The sequence below is a fragment of the Lutra lutra genome, chromosome 10 (genome assembly GCF_902655055.1).
Source record: "Lutra lutra chromosome 10, mLutLut1.2, whole genome shotgun sequence".
Taxonomy (NCBI): domain Eukaryota; kingdom Metazoa; phylum Chordata; class Mammalia; order Carnivora; family Mustelidae; genus Lutra; species Lutra lutra.
The window spans coordinates 20,482,090-20,500,714 of record NC_062287.1 but is presented as its reverse complement, the minus strand read 5'-3'; the positions used below and the strand labels follow the sequence as shown (position 1 = coordinate 20,500,714).

The following is an 18,625-nucleotide window of genomic DNA, read 5'->3' as shown; positions in this document are numbered from 1 at the left end:
ACCATATGATACTCTCCATAGATGCTGAAAAAGCATTTGACAAAATACAGCATCCCTTCCTGATCAAAACTCTTCAAAGTGTAGGGATAGACGGTACATACCTCAATATTATCAAAGCCATCTATGAAAAACCCACAGCAAATATCATTCTCAATGGAGAAAAACTGAAAGCTTTTCCGCTAAGGTCAGGAACACGGCAGGGATGTCCGTTATCACCACTGCTATTCAACATAGTACTAGAAGTCCTAGCCTCAGCAATCAGACAACAAAAGGAAATTAAAGGCATCCAAATCGGCAAAGAAGAAGTCAAACTATCACTCTTTGCAGATGATATGATACTATATGTGGAAAACCCAAAAGACTCCACTCCAAAACTGCTAGAACTGGTACAGGAATTCAGTAAAGTGTCAGGATATAAAATCAGTGCACAGAAATCGTTGCATTTCTCTACACCAACAACAAGACAGAAGAAAGAGAAATTAAAGAGTCCATCCCATTTACAATTGCACCCAAAACTATAAGATACCTAGGAATAAACCTAACCAAAGAGACTAAGAATCTATACTCAGAAAACTATAAAGTACTCATGAAAGAAATTGAGGAAGACACAAAGAAATGGAAAAATGTTCCATGCTCCTGGATTGGAAGAATAAATATTGTGAAAATGTCTATGCTACCTAAAGCAATCTACACATTTAATGCAATTCCTATCAAAGTACCATCCATTTTTTTCAAAGAAATGGAACAAATAATCCTAAAATTTATATGGAACCAGAAAAGACCTCGAATAGCCAAAGGAATATTGAAAAAGAAAGCCAAAGTTGGTGGCATCACAATTCCGGACTTCAAGCTCTATTACAAAGCTGTCATCATCAAGACAGCATGGTACTGGCACAAAAACAGACCCATAGATCAATGGAACAGAATAGAGAGCCCAGAAATGGACCCTCAACTCTATGGTCAACTCATCTTCGACAAAGCAGGAAAGAATGTCCAATGGAAAAAAGACAGCCTCTTCAATAAATGGTGTTGGGAAAATTGGACAGCCACATGCAGAAAAATGAAATTGGATCATTTCCTTACACCACACACGAAAATAGACTCAAAATGGATGAAGGATCTCAATGTGAGAAAGGAATCCATCAAAATCCTCGAGGAGAACACAGGCAGCAACCTCTTCGACGTCAGCCGCAGCAACATCTTCCTAGGAACATCACCAAAGGCCAGGGAAGCAAGGGCAAAAATGAACTTTTGGGATTTTATCAAGATCAAAAGCTTTTGCACAGCAAAGGAAACAGTGAACAAAACCAAAAGACAACTGACAGAATGGGAGAAGATATTTGCAAATGACATATCAGATAAAGGGCTAGTGTCCAAAATCTATAAAGAACTTAGCAAACTCAACACCCAAAGAACAAATAATCCAATCAAGAAATGGGCAGAAGACCTGAACAGACATTTCTGCAAAGAAGACATCCAGATGGCCAACAGACACATGAAAAAGTGCTCCATATCACTTGGTATCAGGGAAATACAAATCAAAACCACCATGAGATATCACCTCACACCAGTCAGAATGGCTAAAATTAACAAGTCAGGAAATGACAGATGCTGGCGAGGATGCGGAGAAAGGGGAACCCTCCTACACTGTTGGTGGGAATGCAAGCTGGTGCAACCACTCTGGAAAACAGCATGGAGGTTCCTCAAAATGTTGAAAATAGAACTACCCTATGACCCTGCAATTGCACTGCTGGGTATTTACCCTAAAGATACAAACGTAGTGATCCGAAGGGGCACGTGCACCCGAATGTTTATAGCAGCAATGTCTACAATAGCCAAACTATGGAAAGAACCTAGATGTCCATCTACAGACGAATGGATAAAGAAGATGTGGTATATATACACAATGGAATACTATGCAGCCATCAAAAGAAATGAAATCTTGCCATTTGCGACGACATGGATGGAACTAGAGGGTATCATGCTTAGTGAAATAAGTCAATCGGAGAAAGACAACTATCATATGATCTCCCTGATATGAGGGAGAGGAGATGCAACATGGGGGGTTGAGGGGGTAGGAGAAGAGTAAATGAAACAAGATGGGATTGGGAGGGAGACAAACCATAAGTGACTCTTAATCTCACAAAACAAACTGAGGGTTGATGGGGGGAGGGGGTTGGGAGAGGAGGGTGGGGTTATGGATATTGGGGAGGGTATGTGCTATGGTGAGTGCTGTGAAGTGTATAAACCTGGCGATTTGCAGACCTGTACCCCTGGGGATAAAAATATATGTTTATAAAGCTGTAAAAAAAAAAGATGAAAAAGAAAAAAAGAAAGGATGAATACCCAAGTTTTGTAGCAACATGGACGGGACTGGAAGAGATTATGCTGAGTGAAATAAGTCAAGCAGAGAGAGTCAATTATCATATGGTTTCACTTATTTGTGGAGCATAACAAATAGCATGGAGGACAAGGGGAGATGGAGAGGAGAAGGGAGTTGAGAGAAATTGGAAGGGGAGGTGAACCATGAGAGACTATGGACTCTGAAAAACGATCTGAGAATTTTGAAGGGGTGGGGGGTGGGAGGTTGGGGGCACCAGGTGGTGGGTATTGTAGAGGGCATGGATTGCATGGCGCACTGGGTGTGGTGCAAAAATAATGAATACTGTTATGCTGAAAAAATAAAAAATTAATTAAAAAAAATGAGCCAAAGACCTAAACAGATACCTCACCAAAGAAAAGGTACAGATGGCTAATAAGCAAATGAAAAGATGTTCCACATCCTATGTCATTAGGGAACTGCATATTGAAACGAGATACTATTACACAACTGTTAGAATGGCCCAAACCCAAAACAACGATAACACCAAATGCTGGAGAAGATCTGGAGCAACAGGAACTTTTGTTCATTGCTCACAGAAATGCAAAATGGTACAGCCACTTTGGAATAAAATTTGGCAGTTTCTTTCAAAAGTAAACGTATTCTTAACCATTTTATCTAGCAAACATACTACTTGGTATTTACCCAAATGAGGTGAAAACATACACCCACATGAATCTTACACATGGATATTTAAAGCAGCTGTATTTATAACTGCCATATCTTTGAAGAAACCAAGATTCCTTCAGAAGGTGAATGGAGAAACAAAACTGTAGTATAACCAGACAACAGAATATTACTCAACACTAAAAAGAAATGAGGGCACCTGGGTGGCTTGGTTGGCTAAGTGACTGCCTCTGCTCAGGTCATGATCCTGGAGTCACGGGATGGGGTCCCGCATTGGGCTCCCTGCTCGGCAGGGAGTCTGCTTCTCCCTCTGACCCTCCCCTGGCTTGTGATCTCTCTCTCTCTCATTCTCTCTCTCTCAATAAATAAATATAAATCTTTAAAAAAAAATTAGCTGTCAAACCATGAAAAGGTATTAGAAGAAATTTAAATGCATTTTACTAAGTGGAAGATTGAGAGTTCGAGAAGGCTATGTAATTTTATACCCACCTTATGATATTCTGGAAATGGCAAAACAATGGAGACAATAAAAAGATCAGTAGTTGCCATGGGCTGGGAGGAAAGATGAATAGGTGGAGCACGAAGCATTTTTAGGGCAGTAAAATGATTCTGTATATTATATTATGTGGATACAAGTCGTTATCCATTTGTCAAAATCCGGAAGAATGTATAACACCAAGAGTGGATCCCAAAACTGGGGAAGGAGACAAACCTTAGGAGACTCTTAATCTCAGGAAAACAAGCGGAGGGCTGCTGGAGGGGAGGGTCGTGGGAGGGATAGGGTGGCTGGGTGATGGACACTGGGGAGGGTATGTGCTGGTAAGTGCAGTGAGTTATGTAAGACTGATGATTCACAGACCTGTCTGTACTCCTGAAACAAATAATACATTATATGTTAATATATTAAGTGCATCCCAAAGTAAAATATGGATTATAGTGTGTTAATGGAGGTTTACCAGTTGTAACAACTGTACCACTGTGATTCAGGATGTTGACAGGAGAGGAGACAGTCCATGTATACCATAAGGGGGTAAATAAAACTCTCAGTACTTTCTGCTTAATTTTGCTGCAATCCTACAACTTTTCAAAAAAAAAAAAAAAGTCTATTAAAAAAAAAACATAGCTCTTAACTACCTTTCATACTTCTATCCAGATAAAAAACATTTACACTATGGATCAGAAGCCAAAACCACCTGATTATTTCTAAAACTTAGCTTTCAAAATCATCTTAACTGGTAATTTAAGGCTCACATTAAGGATCAAAGAACTTACTTTTCAACTTTCTTCTGATGTTCTTTTTGCCTTTGTTGTTCTTTTACTTGTTCCCTTTCAATATCCATGAAAAGTCGTCTGTATCTCAGGTATTGCTTTTGACGCTAAAGGGAAGAAGTTGAAAATGTTAAGATTCTGCTCTGAGGACTTTCCAAAGAAGGAAAATATCCTTGTGCCATATATAAAACTAGATGAAACAAAAGACACATGGAATTAAGTCCTTAATTTCCTTCTATTTTATGGTGACCTAGGATAATATCATATACAGAAAAAGTTTTATATTCTCAAGCACACAGCTATTCGATAGTACAGACAAATCAGGGAAATAAGTACTAATTTAGTTTGCCCTTAGTCCAGTCCTTTGTCAACAGTACTTGAGGAAATGACTGCATTTGGTGTGATAAGATATATGACTATATTTACTCTGTGTTCCCAAGTAATAAGTACCTTAGAAGCAGGGCCAAAGGAAGAATGGGAGAGGTATTTTATAAAAGAACAATAGTCACTTTAAATTTCCAAAATTAAAACCACATCACAAAAGAATACTCTAAGCCTAGCCTCATATGGTAGGAAAGAGGGAAGAAGGACTGAGGAATATCTCAGCGCCAAACTTTCAAAGGGAACAAGTATAGGGGCGCCTGAGTGGCTTAGGCAGTTAAGCATCCGATCTTGATTTCAGCTCAGGTCATGATCTCAGGGTTGTAATATCAAGGATCACATTGGGGTCCTGCTAGGTATGAGCCTGCTTGGGATTCTCTCTCTGCCCCACCCCCAATCTCCCAAAGAAAGGGAACAAGTATAATAAAAGCAAATGCTATACAGCAATGTCCACAATAGCCAAACTATGGAAAGAACCTAGATGTCCATCAACAGATGAATGGATAAAGAAGATGTGGTATATATGCACAATGGAATACTATGCAGCCATCAAAAGAAATGAAATCTTGCCATTTGCGACAACGTGGATGGAACTAGAGGGTATTATGCTTAGCGAAATAAGTCAATCAGAGAAAGACAACTATCATATGATCTCCCTGATATGAGGAAGTGGAGATGCAATGTGGGGGGTTTGGGGGATAGGAGAAGAATAAATGAAACAAGATGGCATTGGGAGGGAGACAAATCATAAGAGACTCTTAAAGTCACAAAACAAACTGAGGGGGACTGGAAGGAGGGGGGTAGGGAGAGGGTGGTGGGGTTGTGGACATTGGGGAGGGTATGTGCTATGGTGAGTGCTGTGAAGTGAGTCACAGACCTGTACCCCTGGGGCTAATAATACATTATATGTTTATTAAAAAAATTAAAATTTTTTTAAAAAAGCAAGTGTTATTGCCCTTTGGGTTTATGCTCTGGGTTTATATATTCTCTTTTAAGGACAAAAGCTACTTAAAGGGCACTAATGTACACATGGACATATTTTTGCCCTTTGAGTAGCTTATATCCTTTTGGTAAAAATTATTAAAAGTCTAATAGCTGGTTCTTAATATTGAGGCCATCACAAGCATCAGTGGTAATTTTTTTAAAAACACAGATTCCCCAAACCTACCTTTCAATATCTTGATCAGTATATCTGTTTGGGTTCAGGTATTTATATTTTGAAAAAAGCTCCACATCTGATTCTGGCACATCGTCAGTGTTAAAAACTGTATACAATGGATTATTATGCCTTTATCAGAAAGGATGAATACCCAACTTTTGTATCAACATGCATGGGACTGGAGGAGATTATGCTGAGTGAAATAAGTCAAGCAGAGAGAGTCAATTATCATATGGTTTCACTTACTTCTGGAGCATAAGGAATAACACGAAGGACATTAGGGGAAGGAAAGGAAAAGTGAATTGGGGGAAATTGGAGGGGGAAATGAATCATGAGAGACTGTGGACTCTGAGAAACAATCTGAGGGTTTTGGAGGGGAGGGGTGTGGGAGTTAGGTGAGCCTGGTGGTGGGTATTATGGAGGGCACGTATCACATGGAGCACTGGGTGTGGTGCATAAACAACGAATCTTGGAACACTGAAAAAGTAAAATTAAATAAAAAAAAAAACTGTTGGCTTAACCCAACTTTAGATTGAGAAGGGAAAAAAAAAGGAAGTCATGAGATAAAACCTTTCCTTTAAGTTATTGTGACAAATGCACACTAATGGAAAAAATTCACTAGGATCAGATATTTGATTTCACATCAAGGTATCCCAAATCCTAGAAGCTTGAAAGAAAAGTTCAATATATTATAATGACTCAAGTAACTTCTTTCCTTTTCCATGGAATTTGTAGTATTGGTTCTTAATGTGTAAGAACACAGTAAATCCTTCCCAATTTCATACATACTATTATAGTAGAAATACTAGTGTTCAAAAGCAATTAACATTACATACCTCTCTCTTGTCTTCTTCCTGATCTACTCCAGACTGGAGTGTCAGTGGAATTTGGAATTCAGTGTTTGATCTTGATTGATATTCATCATAAACCTGTTAGAAGTACAGTCACACAAAGTGACAAAATTGGCAAAAGCAAGCCCTGTATGTGCTTTTGATATGTTTATCTATTGTTTCTTTTCTCCTGCAACTTGGACCTCAAGTGGATAAAGACAAGCAAATAAAAAATCAATTAAATAAAATAAATTTTAAAAGAATGAAAGAAGCAGATTCAGAAGGAATAAACCAAATAAAAAATAATAAACCAAAGAAAATGAATCAGGTTAAAAACATGGATGAATTAATAACAAATAAAAATGTTCAGAATGAAAGTTCTTCTAAAGTGGTCACTTAAAATCACTCTGAGTATACTTCGGACTGAATCCAGGATATAAAGCCAGATCCCTTATTATCTCAAAGCTGTAATCATTTTCAATTTATACAACTCTTTTGGTGGGTATGAGTCCAAATAAGAACCTAAAAACATTATAACATCAACTGACATGAAAGTGAGAAAACTGGAGCTAACTTTCGCCCATATTACTAGAAAAGATTTACGACATAACAGTATACCTACTTTGTTATGGGTCAAATTATGATCTCTAACTTTTAGAATGAAAGCTCAATATTACTTTTTTTAGCTTAAAAGTTACGTATCTTTTAGCAAAGTTGCAGGATATAAGGTAAGTATACAAAAATCTATTGTATTTCTTTATACTTGTAATTAACAATCCAAAAATGAAATTAATGGAAAAATCCATTTAACATACCACCAAAAACTTAAAATAAAATTAACAAGGTTAGTGTAAATTTTATACTCTGAAACCTAAAAAACATTGTTGGAAGAAATTAAAGAAGGTCTAAATGAATGAAAAGACATGAAAGGACAGATAAGATGGCAGTACTCTTCAAACTGATCTACAGATTAAATGCAATCTCCATCAAAATGTCAGCTGACTTTTTTGTAGAAGTTGACAGGGTGATCCTTAAATTCAAATGCAAGGGATAGTTAAAATTGTTTTGAAACAGAAGAGCATAGTTGGAGGAATCACTCTTCCCAAGTTCAAAACTTACTACAAAGCTCAGTAATCAAGATAGTGTGGTATTGGTTAAGAACAGACTTAAAAACAACCTCTTCGACCTCAGCCGCAGCAACATCTTCCTAGGAACATCACCAAAGGCCAGGGAAGCAAGGGCAAAAATGAACTATTGGGATTTTATCAAGATCAAAAGCTTTTGCACAGCAAAGGAAACAGTGAACAAAACCAAAAGACAACTGACAGAATGGGAGAAGATATTTGCAAATGACATATCAGATAAAGGGCTAGTGTCCAAAATCTATAAAGAACTTAGCAAACTCAACACCCAAAGAACAAATAATCCAATCAAGAAATGGGTGGAGGACATGAACAGACATTTCTGCAAAGAAGACATCCAGATGGCCAACAGACACATGAAAAAGTGCTCCACATCACTCGGCATCAGGGAAATACAAATCAAAACCACCATGAGATATCACCTCACACCAGTCAGAATGGCTAAAATTAACAAGTCAGGAAATGACAGATGCTGGCGAGGATGCGGAGAAAGGGGAACCCTCCTACACTGTTGGTGGGAATGCAAGCTGGTGCAACCACTCTGGAAAACAGCATGGAGGTTCCTCAAAATGTTGAAAATAGAACTACCCTATGACCCTGCAATTGCACTGCTGGGTATTTACCCTAAAGATACAAACGTAGTGATCCGAAGGGGCACGTGCACCCGAATGTTTATAGCAGCAATGTCTACAATAGCCAAACTATGGAAAGAACCTAGATGTCCATCAACAGACGAATGGATAAAGAAGATGTGGTATATATACACAATGGAATACTATGCAGCCATCAAAAGAAATGAAATCTTGCCATTTGCGACGACGTGGATGGAACTAGAGGGTATCATGCTTAGCGAAATAAGTCAATCAGAGAAAGACAACTATCATATGATCGATCTCCCTGATATGAGGGAGAGGAGATGCAACATGGGGGGTTAAGGGGTAGGAGAAGAGTAAATGAAACAAGATGGAATTGGGAGGGAGACAAACCATAAGTGACTCTTAATCTCACAAAACAAACTGAGGGTTGATGGGGGGAGGGGGGGTTGGGAGGGGGGTGGGATTATGGACACTGGGGAGGGTATGTGCTATGGTGAGTGCTGTGAAGTGTGTAAACCTGGCGATTCACAGACCTGTACCCCTGGGGATAAAAATATATTATATGTTTATAAAAAATAAAATTTAAAAAATAAATAAATAAATAAATAAATAAATAAATATAAAAAAAAAAAGAACAGACTTAAAAAAAAAAAAAAGAATAGATCCACGGAACAGAACTGACAGTTCAGAAATAAACCATTATATTTACAATCAACTGGTTTTTGGCAAGAGTCCTCAATGGGTAAGCATTTCAACAAATGGTGTTGGGACAACCGGATATCCACATGCAAAAGAATGAAGTTCAATTCCTACCTTATACCACATATGAAAATTAACTCAAAATGGATCACAGACCTAAATGCAAGAGATATAAAATTCTTAGAGGAACACATAAGAGTAAACCTTCATGATTCTGCCTTACGTGGTTCCTTAGATATGACACCAAAAGCATAATCCACAGAAGAAAAAGTAACTAACTTAGATGTCTTCAAAACTAAAAACTGTGCTGCAAAGGAAACCATCAAGAAAACAAAAAGCCTACAAAATGGGAGAAAACATTTGTAAATCATGTAAGTAATAAGGGACTTGTATGGAGAATATGTTAAGAATTCACAAACTCAACAAAAGACAAATAACTCAATTACAAATTGGGCAGATAACCTAATAAGCAGTTTTCCAAAGAATACAGATAGCCAATGAGCACATGAAAAGATGCCCGCTATTAACGAGCAGGAAAATATTAATCAAAAGCACGATGAGATACCACCTCACACCCATTAATATAACTATAATTAAAAAGACATTAAGTGCTGGTGAGGATGTGAAGAAATTAGAACCCTTATACACTGTTAGAAGGAATGAAAAATAGTGCAGCCACTTTAGAAAATAATTTGACAGTTCCTCAAAAGGTTAAACATAGAGTCACCACATTCCTAGCAATTCCATTCCTTGATATACTCAAGAGAAATGAAAACACACATCCACAGAAAAACTTGTATGCTAATATTTATAGCAACATTATTCATAACAGCCAAGAAGTAGAAACAATCCAAACGTCCATCAATCGATGAGTGGAAAAAACATGCTACATGCATAAAATGGAATGTCATCTAATGATAGGAATAAAGTACTGCTATATGCTACAAGGTCAATGAACTTTGAAAACATTATGGTAAATGAAAAAAGCCAGTCATGAAAGGCCATATATTCCATAATGATCCCATTTATATGAAATGTCCAGAATAGGCAACTCTATAAGACAGAAAATTGGTTAATGGTTGCCTAGGGTTGGGGGGTAGAGGAAAAAGGAATTGGCTGCTAATGAGTAAGGACTTTAGGGGTATGAAGAAAATGTTCTAATATTCACTGTGGCAAACTTCACACAACCCTTTGAATATACTAAAAACACTGCATCATACACTGGAGATTTCACTATTTAAAATGGCTCCCAGGACCCCCGGGTGGCTCAGTCAGTTGAGCATCTAACTCTTGATTTCAGCTCAGGTCATGATCTCAGGGTCCTGGGACAGAGTCCCAGATCCCATCAGGCTCTGAGCTCAGTGGGTAGTCTGCCTGCAGATTTCTCTCCCTCTCCTTCTGCCCTTCTCCTGGCTCCCTCTCTTGTTCTCTCTCTCTAAAATACATAATCTTTTGTATTTTTTAAAAGATTTTATTTATTTATCTGACAGGGAGAGACACAAAGAGAGAGGGAAACACAGCAGGGAGAGGGAGAAGCAGGCTTCCCGCTGAACAGGGAACCCGATGCAGGACTCATTCCGAGGACCCTGGGATCATGACCCGAGCCGAAGGCAGACACTTAATGACTGAGCCACCCAGGTGCCTCCATTTAAAATACATCATCTTTTTTAAAGAAATAAAAATAAAAGACAGAATAAAATAAAATAAAATGGCTCCCAAGCACAGTGTTGAAGTACTATCTAGTACTCTTAAGAAGGCCTTGATACCTTATGGAGAAAATACATGTATGAAATGAGCTCATTCAGGAATGAGTTACAGTCTTACTGGCTCTGAGTCCATGTTAATAAATCAACATTATGTATTAAATAGGTGTCTTTAAACAGAAATTCACATAAAACAAAGTTAGGTATTGATGAGTGACCAAAACATGATCAGGGGCTCACAAAAAACGAACTCTGTATCTTCCCTAGGAACAGTGGTTTAGTATTCACTACTGCGATGTGACAACTTTATATAACTACCATGAATAACAAAAACAGACTGAATACAATCTGAAAATGATACATAGCAGGGACTGATGATAGTTATTTATGGAATTCTGGGTTATTTTTTCTTTTTGTTTGTGTTTACTTTTGCTTCAATAAAAATGAAAACATTTCCTGCTTTCAAAAAAGTAAGAAAAACTAGACTTTCAGCACTGGGCAAGGAGTAAGCTTACTATGGACCTCTCCACCTCACTGATTCTAAATAAAGATTCCAGGAAATGTGGCCTGTGGTATCTGGAGAGTGTAGGGGTTGGGCATCCTGAGAAGGAGTGAGCTAGAAAACTGGATTCCTTAAACCTGTGTATGAATTGGCATATGTCCCCAAATCACCCGAGTTGTGCATGCATGGGATGGACCTAAAGGAATATAATGAAGGCTATGAAAACTGACTAACGCTCGAGCCACTCTTCACGGAAAGTGAGAAAGAACTTATAATATAAACTTAACCAGGCTGATTGCCTGTTAGAACAAATAAACAAAAGATGCAACATTCTTCAGAGGATTTCAACAGAAGCCAGAGTCTCACAATATAATATTCAAAACTGGACCCAGAAGAAAGGATGGCAAGAGAATCCAGAACATGGTCCAAGGACAGAAAACTCTTCTTCTGACATAATAGGAATAGGTGAGAATGCCAAAAAAACAAATGGCTGAGGGAGTTAGTGCATGACGGCTTCTATTTTCTTCATGAAAGTCTGAGGGTATGGGGATGTAGCAAGAACTTTACAAAGTATTTAACGTTTACTATTATTAGTGTGGGCCGCAGGAGAGGGAGCTGACAAAGGGCAAGCAAGAAAAATGCTAAGCAGCTATGACTATAAGCCCCAAGTATGACTGTGATCTAAATCTACACTATTAAAATGTTTTTTTTTCCAATAAGGCTGGATTATCTCAGGAGCCTACAAGGAGAAAGGACTGTCCCAGGGGATCGGGCTTGTATGGCAGAGGGACAACCAAGGCAGTGCACCCTCAAGCAAACAGTCACTTAGGTATGCCTCTTCTGTGCTCAGTTAATACCCTATGCCCTCTCTACCATTAATTATGTTGCTTCATAATTATCTGCTTATGTGTCAGTCTCTCTTCTTTAGACTGTCTGAAATTTGAGTTCTGTGTCTGATTCACAACTGTCTCTTTGATATTTAGCACCTAAACAATGGCTAACACCTAACGAGGCATTCAGTAAACAACTGATTGATTGACTAATTCAAAACATATTTAGCAAGAGACTATTAGGTACCAGGCACTGTACTATACAGGCTGCCGATACACTGATAAACATATCAAGGGTGGTACCTCTCCTCATAAAGCTTACAGACCAGTGGAAAACATGTTAAATCAATGAATTATTACAAATTGTCTTGTGTACAGAGAAGGAAAGAGAATGCAAGGATAGAGAAAAACAAAACAGAGGAGACCTATTTTTGATAAGGTGGTCGGGACAGTCTTTTCCAAGGAGGTATTTATGTTGAAACCTGAAGGATGAAAAGTGACCAGCTTTGTGAAGAAAAAAGAGAAGAATATCCAGGCAAAGGAAAAAAACATTGCTACAGATCTGAGGTAGGAAAGAACTTGGCACACTTCAGGATATATAAGTGACAATGTAGAATAAAATGTGACAGTGTACCTTTAGGCCAACCTCATAGAGACAAACTAAAAATTACAAAGGAACTACAGTGTAGTCCTGAAAACCTCAGCCCAAATTCTACTTTGTCTTTATGCTCCTTTTCTTTTGCTCTTATAAAAGAGCCAAGAGGAAATGTCTCTTTATCTCTTTTATATATCCTAACAACACCGGTTGCCTGAAGGCTCTGTTGTTAAAATAACATAAAATCACAAGACAGAAATTACTTGGACAGTGACAAATTCTAGTGGGAATATACCAGACTTCAGTTAAGCCATGGAGGCCAGATTGCTGTAGCGTTTTCTTGAAAAACCACAGATCTTAACTCAGTACATTGCTCAGTACATATTGCTCAGGCAATATAACCCGAATAAGCTCCAGCTTACATTCTGAACAGCTAATTTCTTGGTGATCCCATCTTATGCTCTAACAGCTTACTGACAGAGATCTAGGCCTGGCCACTGGGTGGAAGAGCCTCCTGACTCCTCTCCCTCAGAAACCACTCATTTCTTCCCCTCTCCTGCTGTAAAAGACAATGGCCATCAGAAATACACCCCTTATAAAAGAACATACATATAAAATAGAATTTTTCCAATATCCTCGGTTTCAGCGAGAGCACTAAAGTAATCTTGGGTCAGGATAAGTTTCACACACTATGAAATAAAACAAGAATCTGTTTTTTGCTCAGTCTTACCAATCCCAGCTCTGTATGTGTGTACAATCCTCTCCAAATTCCATTACTCATACTCTACCTGTCTTTTGCTGGAAGCCTCTCTCTGGTGCTTGGCTGGCAGATGCTGATGGTCATCCAGAAGCAAATCCTCTTGCCATCTTTCAGCTGTCCCAACAGATGGCTGCCTTCTGAAGTATAAGCTCTAAAAAAACCCACAAAAGCAGTCACCAAAGTATATGAGCAGTGACATAATGCTAGTAAAAATACTGTAGACTGCAGTGATAGCCCTGACCTACTACTCTACATAGGTCTATTACAATAGTCTGATACCTTATGGCATAAAAGTAGACATTACACTCCTTGCCACCATTATGGGTCTCAACTGTATCCACAAGGCAGTCATAAGTTTCTTCATCTATAAAACAAGGATAATCACAGTATCTATCTCCCCAGATGATTGTGAGAATGAGAAATGAGACAATGGATACAAAGTTCTAGAACTCTTCTGGTTCTGGAAAGTGCTTACCAAATGCAAGCTGTTACTTCTATTATTAACAGGATTAAGAAGAGAACATTACCACAAGCAGCAGCAGCGGCAGTACTGTTGTTAGAAGTACAGCTCTGGCAAGCCCAGATCAAACGCTAACTGATTTACTTTCTGCTGCTTACTTTTCACCGCACTCTGCTCTACTGCTCTCCGGCTGAACCTGGATCCTAGATATCCTGAAAAACATATTCATGGCGCTCTGGAAGTAACTCCTTTCTCCATCTCTCATCTGTCACATTATGTAAGGCCTGCCCATAGTTCCTGTGCTAAAAGACAACGTCAACACTGAACATCAATTGTCAAAGCAGAAGCATCATGCCCAGGCAATGGTAAAAGCCTCAGTGAAGAGGCCGGAAGTAGTTTCCACAGGTCAGAATGGTATGAAACATCACAGAACTCGAGGACAGGATAGCTCTGCCTACTATTTACTGACCTTAACACTAAACCCGTAAGTAGTTACTGTATTTCCCTGTTAAACTTAAGCCAAAACCTAAGCAATTTATTCTCTGCTACTTATTCCTCCCTATACTCTGCTCTACTTATTCCCCAGAGAGGCAAGATCTTAAACACTGGGTGAAACATACTGATGGCACTCCAGAAGGAATTCTTCTTTCAATCTCCCATTTCTCATAAGATGAGGGTTGCTTGATATACTTGCTCTAAAGGAATAACAAAACAAAAAACTGTCTAAGCAGAAATGATTAGTGACAACTAATGACATCAGTGATAACTCCAAAATAATGATACTAGGCAAGAATAACATAACAGAGCTGGTGTGCAGGTGTGCCTGCATGTGTTAATACAAAATTTCCAAATAGAAATTAAAGTAGCAATGAAAATGTATAATTGATTCCAAGATACCTATCCCCCCAACTTCAATAATTAGTAATTTTTTTCCACTTGTCTCTTTTCCCACTTTTTTCCCCAGACTATTTTAAAGCAAATCCCAGATTATTCTGGTCCTTTGTTTTTTGTTTTGTTTCGTTTTGCATGGGGTAACTCTTTATTCAATAATACGCTTGGAAGAAATATTTTTGTGTGCTGATAGCATTTTCCCAAGGTACAGCCAGGAAACAACCTTGTGTCATTTCTACGAGTACTCCTACTAGATGTCCCCAGTAACTCCATGCACAAACAGTAGCTTGCAGTGGTAAAGTTCAGAGAGCTCTGTGGCGGGAAATGGCTTGTTTTAATCCTTCCTCATTACTGGTGTGCAAGCTGGTAGAGCAGAATGTTTGGTTTGATGTACTGCTTCAGATGGCCAAGAGGAAAAGCTCTTCAGTATTTATAAAGCCAAATGCAGAAAGTCAAATATGCTCCAGGATGTGAGTTTATGTAGAATGATCTACTATTAACCAATCAATATTATACAAACCCTGTCTTTTGGCAACCCAAACGACAGATATGCTTTCTCACCTGGACAGACTTTAGGTCTGGCACATTTTGAAATAACTGAAAATGTTAGGCTCTTTGCCTCACTCTAGAAGCTTTAATTCTATGTAGCCTACCTCTGAACTAGCTTGAGAAGCTTCAACCCAAATCTTTTAAGTCATTTCATCTCTGTTACTCTTTTAGGAAGGAAAGTCTTCCCCCTGTATTCTGCTCTACCTATTCTCTAGGGGAAGCTTGGTCCCGGGTTTTAGGTTCAACATACTGAGGATACTCCAGAGGCAATTCATCACTCATTCTCTCTGCTCTCATAAAAGATGGCAGTTGCTTGACAAACATGTTCTAAAGGAATAAAGATAAAAAAGCAAACTGTCTGACCAGGGCAACAAGCTAATCATAGTATCGTAGGTTTCAACGAGAACTCCAGGGAAATGGTACCAGGTGAGGATAATCTGATACATTTTAACTTGAACAAGGATATAATACTTTCATTTTTTTTAAATTAATTAATTTATTTATTTGACAGACAGAGATCACAAGTAGGCAGAGGGGCAGGCAGAGAGAGAGGAAGGGAAGCAGGCTCCCCACTGAGCAGAGAGCCCGATGCGGGGCTCGATCCCAGGACCCTGGGATCATGACCTGAGCCGAAGGCAGAGGCTTCAACCCACTGAGCCACCCAGGCGCCCCTAATACTTTCATTTTATGCCTTTTTTTTTTTTTTTTGAGGATGCAACAGTTTTCGCTCAACTCTGTAGACCTGAATTTTTAATCTTAAACCATGGACAGAGTAGTCTGACAAACTCCCCATACATTAAGTAATTTAGGATCTGCCACATCTTCCTACACTGTTCATATAGGGACAGCATGTTTGTGTTTATACTATGTGGGCTTTAGCAGAAGTTGTAGTATAATCTTAGTAAACTAAAATAGTTTGATTCTACAATAAGAATGTGAATGTGATTTATCAACCTTCTAAATGACAGAACTGATTTGGCTGATAGAGTTCATCAGACCAGGGTCTTCTGCACCTGTTTCTATATTTCACGTTACCAATTATTGAGAATATGTAAAATCCAGTTACTTTATCTCCTATTTATCTCCTTTTTATTCTGCTTTACCTGATCTCTCATGAAGGTCTGGTCCTGTAGTTTAGGAGGCAGATACTGATAACCTGCCAGAGAATAGTCTTCTCTTCCTTTTTCACTTGACACATCAAAATATGACTCCTTGAAGCGTACTTTCTAAAAGAAAACAAAAACACTAATTATAAGTTGTCCAGTAGGAATAATATGATAGTAGTAATACTACAGGCTTTATTGAGGGCCTTACAGTAATTTTTCTAACTCAAGACAATGTGAAATATGGAATAAAGCAGAAAGCCATACTTTTTGTCATTTGCAAAGTCTAGCTGAGAACAACCTTTGCAAGTTCCAAACTAAAACCTTGAACAATTCAGTTCCTGTTGGTCTCTCTCCTTTTTTCTGTTCTACCTTGTCCCTGGTGGAAGTCTGATCTTGATGCCTGGGCGGAAGATCCTGAGGGACACTCAGAGGAAACGCCTCTCTCCCTCTTGGGCCTATCAAAATTGATGCTGGCTGCTTCAAACCAGTTTCCTAAAGAAAGAACACAAAAATACCAATTGTTCAGTTAAGAAAGACAGCTTAACCAATACTTTAGGCTGCAGTGAGAATTCTGGCATTAACTGAGGTCAGAATATAACTGAACATGATATGAAAAGAAAGAAAACACTATATTCTGTTCCACATAAGCCCAGTTATAGCCCTATGTAATTTGCTTCCTGTTGGTCCCTTTCTTCTTATTTTTGGCCTAACTGATCTCTGCTGGAGGGCTGAACTTGGAACCTGAGTAGTAAAAGATACTGTTGCACACTTGTGGGCCACTCCCTTTTCCATCTTTCAGCTGTCAAAGCAGATAATGGCTGCTAGAAATATTTTTCCTAATAAAGACTTAAAAAAAAAAAGTAAATTGTCAATTAAGTGGTAATGTGCTGCTGATAATACTTTAACATATAATGAGAACCCCAGACTTCTGAGGAATTTATGAGGAAACTATTTTTTCCAAATATGACTCTCCAAATCAGCTGCAATTTAGTCCTCACAAATCCCACTCCAAAATTTAAGTAGATATTTCTTCTTATTATCTCCTTTCCACTCTGTTTTACCTGCTCTCTGGGTAGAAAATGCTGATGCTGGTCTTTTAGTAGAAAATCCTGGTCCTGAAATTTAGATTGACTATTCTGGTCTTCGGGGAGCACATGATGGTCTTTGGGTGGAAAATGCTGGTCCTGGCATTCGGGTAGAATATTCTGGTCTTTCGGTAGAAAATCCTGGTCTTTAAGTAGAAAGTCCTGGTCCTGACATCTGGGTAGAATATTCTGGTCTTTGGGAAGAACACACTGTTCTTTGGGTAGCAAATCCTGGACTTCAGACACAATACTCTCATCTTCTAGTTCAATATTCTGGGCTTCTGGCATAATACCCTGAGTTTTTATCTTAACAGCCTGGGCTTTAGGCTCAATGGGCTGCACTTTGGGCTCAACAGCTTGGCTTTCCAGCTCAATAGCTGGGATACTGAGCTTTGGCTCAACACTCTTGGCTTCTGGTTCAACACTCTCAGCTTCTAGCTCAACACTCTGGACTCCTGTCAAATCATCCTCAGCTTCCAGCAGATCACCTTGGCCTTCTGGAAGATAATCCTGGGCTTCTGGCAGAATATTCTGAAGGCCCTGAAGATCTAATTGCTTTTGTTCTTCCTCTTTCATCACGGCAAATAATGGATTTTTGAACTGTACTTTCTAAAAGTGAACATAAACATCAAACATAGAATGCCAGGTAGTAGCAACACTCTAGGTTTTCCCATAAGATTCCTAAAATAATCTCAAAAAGATACGGTAGTTAGGGGCTCCTGGGTAGCTCAGTGGGTTAAGCGTCTGCCTGAAGCTCAGGTCATGATCCCAGGGTCCTGAAATTGAGAGCCCCGTGTTAGGCTCCCTCCTTAGTGGGGAACCTGCCTTTCCCTCTCCATCTGCCCCTCCCCCTGCTCCTGTTTTTTCTGTCAGTCATGTGCTCTCTCTTTCTCACTCTCTTCCAAATAAATAAATAAAATCTTAGAAAAAAAGACAAAGGGGTGCCCGGGTGGCTCAGTGGGTTAAGAGTCTGCCTTCGGCTCAGGGCATGATCCCAGGGTCCTGGAATTGAGCCCTGTGTCAGGCTCACTGCCACTGGGGAGCCTACGTCTCCCTCTCCC

General features: G+C 38.9%; 1 protein-coding gene across 3 annotated transcripts in view; it reads right to left on the bottom strand.

Annotated features, from left to right (window-relative positions):
- CCDC15 (coiled-coil domain containing 15) overlaps nucleotides 1-18,625 on the bottom strand; it is an 87,738-nt gene that overhangs the window by 49,916 nt on the left and 19,197 nt on the right. For 2 of the 3 annotated variants that reach the window (XM_047692825.1, XM_047692826.1), the window contains 7 exons: nucleotides 17,541-18,173; nucleotides 16,849-16,971; nucleotides 16,477-16,599; nucleotides 14,554-14,628; nucleotides 13,502-13,624; nucleotides 6,653-6,745; nucleotides 4,280-4,383 (listed from right to left, as the gene is read on the bottom strand). In XM_047692825.1, the coding sequence (XP_047548781.1) occupies nucleotides 4,280-4,383; nucleotides 6,653-6,745; nucleotides 13,502-13,624; nucleotides 14,554-14,628; nucleotides 16,477-16,599; nucleotides 16,849-16,971; nucleotides 17,541-18,173 (1,274 nt within the window). The remainder of the gene's footprint in view (nucleotides 1-4,279; nucleotides 4,384-6,652; nucleotides 6,746-13,501; nucleotides 13,625-14,553; nucleotides 14,629-16,476; nucleotides 16,600-16,848; nucleotides 16,972-17,540; nucleotides 18,174-18,625) is intronic. The other variant, XM_047692827.1, reaches the window with a different exon arrangement.